Source organism: Calidris pugnax, unplaced genomic scaffold (assembly GCF_001431845.1).
Source record: "Calidris pugnax isolate Ruff unplaced genomic scaffold, ASM143184v1 scaffold64, whole genome shotgun sequence".
Lineage (NCBI taxonomy): Eukaryota > Metazoa > Chordata > Aves > Charadriiformes > Scolopacidae > Calidris > Calidris pugnax.
In genome coordinates this window covers 405,514-411,637 of record NW_015090784.1, presented here as the reverse complement: position 1 = coordinate 411,637, position 6,124 = coordinate 405,514, and the positions used below count along the sequence as shown (strand labels likewise).

Sequence of the window (6,124 nt, the reverse complement as noted above, 5' to 3'; positions counted from 1 at the left end):
AGGGCCGGCTCGGCCTCTGCCCCCCCCCCACCCCACTCCACCTCACCGCCGGGGCCGCCGCTTGCCCCACTCCGCCACCGCGCTCCTCAGCGCGACCAGCAACGGCCCTTCACTTCCTCCTTCGCCCCCCCCCGCCACAGACACCGCGGCAGCACCCGGGGGAAGCCCGCTCACCGCTGCCCCGGCCGAGCCCGGCCCCGCGGCCGCCTCCTTACCGACTTCATGGCGGCGGCCTCGAGCGCGTGCGGTGCCGGCGCCGGAAGTGACGTACCCGCGCCGAGCCGGCCCCCTCGCCCGCGGCCACTGCGCCCCCTGGCGGCGGGGGGAGCTCCCGAAGGAAATAAATCTGCTATTTTTTAATGCTCCCGCACCCAAACGCTCCCCGAGCCCCCGGCAAAGGCGGCTCCAGGGCCTTCAGCAGCGGCAAGGGCGGGAGGAAGGGGAAAAGAGCCACAGCACAGCTCTGCTGTAAGTTTTATTTACACAGGAGTTGTTACTAGTGGTCTTAAAGGAAGGCTTGATCCTTCTATTTACAGTTATATACAGATTTATAGTTGAAAAGTAAGAAAACTGTACAAGATAACACAAAAATATAAGACAAATTGGATCCAATTAAAGTAGTGAATACATAAGTTAAGAAAAATCTGACATTTAAATTTCAAATTGTAATGTTATGAATAGCATATATGTAGTTTTTAAACCAGATAGCAATGTAAGTTACACCACACTAAATCTTTACCCCAATTATGTAGACTCTGCTTTTAAACACCAGACAGTTGGAAGCCTCCTGCACTTAAAAATACATAATGGCAATTTTGACTTGATTTCCACAGAGGGACCAGTTACAAAAACCCACATGTAAGGAATTTATTTACATTAAATATTAGCAAAAAAATGGACCAAGAGAGTGCAAGTGTTCCTCACCTGCAGAGCTATCCATTTTAAATTTCCATCCCCTACAATCACAAATTGTTGTACAGCGTCTTTGAGAATAGGAAATGTTTGAAAATATCTGCCGTGACACATATAATATGACCTTATGTCCCACAGTTAGAAGCTGTTAAAGAATTAAGTATCACTAAACCAGGTGGTTTTGGGATTTCAGTATTGCACACTAATAAAAGAGTTTCAAAAAACAATTCTGTGCCTGCGTTACTCGTAAGTGTTAAAAGTGGCTGCTCCTTTGACAACACAAAGTCTGCCGATAGCTTTGTCAGTTCCTAGTGTTCACCATTAAATCACAAGTATTTCTTAGCTGGAAATGGCTCAAAATAAAACTTCTGGTGGCAAAACCCTTTCACAGAATACCCGCTCCATTTTTAACTGGCTGCACAACCCATAACACCAACACAAACACTTAACACCACTCACTTTGAAAGCTGCACGCTCAGAAAATAATAGCCCTGATCTTACCACTCTTTAATATTCAGGTGATATTTGCTCTAACGGGTTTGGGCACGATACTTCCACAGTTCCTGAGTTAATTACATTTGCCCAGACTGAAGAATGAAGCTGCAACTTAAAAGAAAAAAAACAACAAAACAAAAAACAAGTAAATAAGACAATACCCCTTCCCAAATTTTAACCATCTTGCACATAAACATACCAACCAACCTCATTTGGTCCTCAATACTTTCTAATGGTTAATTTTGGAGGTAACATTTGTACCAAAGCATTTGGTTTGGATAGCAGTTTTGGGGCCTTAAGATTTAGCATTTCCCTCATCCCCCCCAAAAAAGTGCCTTTGTGGTATTTGTAAAAAAAGTTATGCCTCAAAATTTTTTTTTTTAAAGTACCAACAGAAGTTATTACAAATGTTTATTGCATTGAGCTGATTCTTTTAAAGTATTAAATATGAACTCCCCCGCTTCTCAGTTTCATAGGTTTTAGTATTCTGTGTGAAAACAAATCTTCCCACGACAAAAGCTAATACTGGCAAAAGGGTGAAGATTGTATCAGTTCATTACTCCACTGAGAGCTGTTTCATTTTCCCCGTCTCATTTTCACATTTTCTATAGTGCTTTTTCCCCATAGAAGTGATGCGAAAACTCCTTTGTCATCAAGTGGTTTTCCACGTTCTCAGCTGACCTCAGCGTCACGACTCGCCTTAGCTTTTCAGCGCTGGGCTGTGGTTCTTGTCCCCTTCTTTGTTGTCCTTCATCAGCGATGCAAACACCTGGAAAAGTGAATTATTTAATGTATATTAAAAAAAAGCCAGTCTTATTAAAAAAAATAATAATCAGTATTAACCACCACAACATTAGCATGGAGATTAATTTCTAGAGCGAGCCAGTAGAAAGGAAGTGCCCATAAGTCAGACGTGCAGCACAAAGCAGTCGTTGAGAGAAGTGCCCCGTGTACTGCTGTGCTGACATCTCCCTCTGAGACACAGATATATCCCACAAACTCACCTGTGCCCATTTTTTGTTACTATTCTGCATCTGAATAGCTGCAATACAACTAAAAAGCTTCTCTGATGTAATGTCTTCGGGAAGTTTTGTTAGAAACTGTGCTATATGAATAAAGTCCATCTGTAGGAGAATATCTTCATATAACCGAAGGATTCCTAATCCTGTCCTAAACAAAAATTCTTCTCCATCTCTACAGAAAACGTCCCAGACACGACAGGCCAGGTCAAGTGGTAATGACTTGCTGTAGAGTGTAAAAATCCTACAATTGAGGAAAAAAGGCAGAGTTATAACTTTAACCTATTTCAGAAAGATGAAAATACAGCCTCCTTTAAATCTTAGTTATGTTTGCTGAGGGCGAGCAGGTGACAAGTTACTTCATATACTGGGGTTTTTTTTCCATATTTCAAAGATCCACAAGTCTCCAGTCTCTACTCTGAAACCCATCCCTTTTTAGCCTTCAGGAAATGCTGCATCTGAAAGCCACCCCCTTTAGGAAGCTCTGGGTAAAGAAGTTACACCTTTACACTCAAACAGGGTATAACATACAAATAAGAACTTCAGCAACAGAGATCATAACTGTCTAAATCAGCCCTACCCTATTTAAGCCACGTAGTTTAACAGCTCTGTTCATCATCTGTTTTCTACTCTAAAGCCACAAATCACCTCACAGAAGGCTACATCCCACTAATGTACTGAAAAGAATTCAGAAACTACATTTCCACAACATAATATGAACTTCTATCCAAATTTAAAACTGAAATCTACAGGCAGCTGCTGTTGTATTCTTTCTGGGAAGAGTCTGACTCCTTTTCTTACTGCAAAGTTTATTTTTCAAAAGCATTCACTGTAGATGAGCAGAGAGTTCAGTCTGCTGCCTACTGCACACCCCTCCCCTGAATTTTCAGTGGTTCCTGTGACAGAAGTGTTCTCTATTTCCCCATTATATCTGTTGCAATGGTATAACCAGCTCCTGCTGAGACTTCTGCTCACCAACAAGCTGCATCTTATCCCCCAAGAAGAACATCCATTACTCCAAAATGTTCATTTCCGAGTTATCCCTTTCCAAACCAAGTCCTAAATTTCATCCTTCTCCTGCTTTAAAGTCTATATTCCTACAGTCATTCTTCCTTCAGGAGCTGAAAACCTATAGCAAAATGGGAAGTGCTGCAGCAGTCGTAAGGTTTGGTTTGCTATGCACTCTGAACTCACCAGTCTATCAAATATATGTCTGGAGTAAGACTGTATGACTTGAAATGAAGAAACAATTTGGGAAGATTTTCTTCAAAGAATACTTCAAAGGCTGCAAAGTATTTCAGCATCTGTAGAGAGAGCAGAGCACCTTGTAAGCAGTCATCAAAAGAACATTTAGTTGTAAAATAACACAGACCCCACCAAGAACTAAGGATGCCAACAGAGCACAGAGGGGCCTCTTAGGGTAAGCGCAACTATTAAGTGCTTTGAGAAGAAAAATCACAACAGTAGTGTGTGTTCTAGGGATTAAAATCTGGTATTCTCTATTTTGTAACCAAAGGTTCAAGTTCTCAATTATTCAACAGGACAAAAGGCAGCGATTGGTAACTCAGTGATGCTCCACGTCAAAGGCACGTTATGGTTCAGAGGCAGAGGGGTCTGTGCGTACCATGCTGTGGTCCACGCGGAAGAAGGCCAGCTGGCATGGCTTGTTCAGGAGGTTGGCAAAGGCAATGAACGCGTCGGCCTCCTCCAGGTTGAGAATGAGCACAGCAGCAATGAAGGACATCCCCTGCACCTGCAGGTGGGAAAAGCATGGGGCAAATACGGTTGAGCGAGGTCAGTACATCTCACATCTTTGGAAATACACACATTTACAGTCTGCAATACATCAAATGCCACTGCGTAACATTTCCAGATGCACAGAAACAACATGAATAAATAATTGTCATGCACGCAGGCAATCTGACTTCAGCAAGAAATAGATTGTTTCTTCAGATGCCGGTTCTAGGGGCCTGGTGGAAATTCTGGGAGGTCTCGTGATCACAAGTCCTTGGGACTTGGAATGCAAGAAAGTTAAAACCACACAAGCTGGACCCAGAGCTCCTGAGACGAAACTTGGCGCTGAGTTCACCCTTAAGCCATGGGAAAAGCAGACGTGGATAAAACCCTCACATATGGGACAGTTTAGGCCCAGACAGATACGTTGGAATTGAGACAAAATTCTGTTTCAGAACAGTCAATATATGTCTTTCCACTTGCCAAACACTGTTTGTTCACATACGGAAAATTACTTTTAAGTGGTTAGCTACAATGCAAGTTTACATTTTCCCATCATTACTCTCTCAAAAACAACTTAGCCTGCAATAAAAGCAAAGAGCATTATTCTTGCAGTTGTTAACTGATGATCTGAATACTCCTTATACTAAAAATAATATTACCAATTTCAACTGCAATGATGATTATTTTGCTGTTTCTGGGCAATTATGCTGCCTGCTCCTCATTTTAAAAAAAAAAAACACTCAAAATTTTAACCAACTAGGAAAAACAGTATTGGTGTGCATCAACAACAGTCCAGCAGCCCCCCATTTCTGTGGGATAGATGCGTGTGGAAATAAGATTAAATTTACTGCTGTATTAACATAACAAAATTTATGATCAGAAATATCCAGGGTAGCTGAAACAAAAGAGAGAAGACCTACACATGAAAAATTCCTTATTTGCCTTTTAAAACTCCGCCCTGGGAACAAGCAGTCTCCGAACCTGGAGAGTTTGTAATCTCACTTAAAGAATACGGGAGGGTCTCCAGAAATGAGGTCACAGATGACAGAATTCAGGGCTAAAAGCATTTGAACACAAAAGCCCAACTAGATATTGATGCAGAGTCCCAAGCGTGTCTGATTTAGGGAGGAAAACACACCCTCTGCTAAATAATGGTTTGGAGCATGGATCAGACTTAAAACTAACGTTCTTTTTAGTCCAAAAGCAATTTAGAGCTATGGAAGGATTAAGTGCCAAAGTTGAACTTAAAATTTTAAGTGCTAGTAGCATGAAGTTTAGATAACCTGCTTTATTAAATATACTCTAAAACATGACACCTTAAGCTTATTTCCCATGGTATAAACATTTTACAGCAAATACTTACATATCCCACATCTGGTCTGTAACATGTATATGCTCCCAACACACTGTGCAGGAGATCATGGTAAGGACCACCCTAATGCAAGGGGAGGGAGGGAGGGAAAGGAGAAAAAGAAAAGGTTTTTTTTCAAAATCCCTTTATAAATACAGGAAGGTAGCAAGCCTGCATTTTAAGATGCAAGTGAGCCAGTGAATTGTTGCTTTATTCAGATCTAGAATAACACCTGTTTTCACTCTAAGCATGTCCGTGTATGCTTTTGAGATGTTCAAAGAAAAGTAACAAAGCAATTTGGTGGAAATCAATACATAACGGAAAATGAGGATATCTGGTACATACTCAGGCTGGCTTTTCTTTTTCAGAGACAGTGGATGTTTTAATTTTTAGTAACCCAAGTTACTGTATTACACTAGTGCCTGCCATTTTCTATACACGTGTGTGCATATATTGTATCTGTATAAAAATCATAAAGCCTCAAAATATGTACTGAAATACAGCAAGGTTTCTGTAGAAGCAGTAAGAATATTCTTGATTTTGCATGTAATTTCATAAACATTAATAAGAACCACATGCAATTTTTCCCAGAGAAAAAGCCTTATAGTCC

The 6,124-nt window shown here is 41.3% G+C and overlaps 2 protein-coding genes across 2 annotated transcripts in view; both read right to left on the bottom strand.

Annotated features, from left to right (window-relative positions):
* NOC3L (NOC3-like DNA replication regulator) overlaps nucleotides 1–280 on the bottom strand; it is a 16,802-nt gene extending 16,522 nt beyond the window's left edge. Inside the window, exon 1 of the mRNA XM_014965846.1 lies at nucleotides 216–280. Coding sequence (XP_014821332.1) covers nucleotides 216–224 — 9 coding nt within the window. The 5' untranslated portion in view covers nucleotides 225–280. The remainder of the gene's footprint in view (nucleotides 1–215) is intronic.
* Nucleotides 281–462: 182 nt separating this feature from the next.
* Nucleotides 463–6,124, bottom strand: part of TBC1D12 (TBC1 domain family member 12) — a gene marked incomplete at its 5' end in the record, with an annotated part of 30,289 nt that continues 24,627 nt past the window's right edge. Inside the window, 5 exons of the mRNA XM_014966046.1 lie at nucleotides 463–2,176; nucleotides 2,412–2,670; nucleotides 3,621–3,730; nucleotides 4,051–4,179; nucleotides 5,527–5,598. Of these exons, the coding sequence (XP_014821532.1) occupies nucleotides 2,108–2,176; nucleotides 2,412–2,670; nucleotides 3,621–3,730; nucleotides 4,051–4,179; nucleotides 5,527–5,598 (639 nt within the window). The remainder of the gene's footprint in view (nucleotides 2,177–2,411; nucleotides 2,671–3,620; nucleotides 3,731–4,050; nucleotides 4,180–5,526; nucleotides 5,599–6,124) is intronic.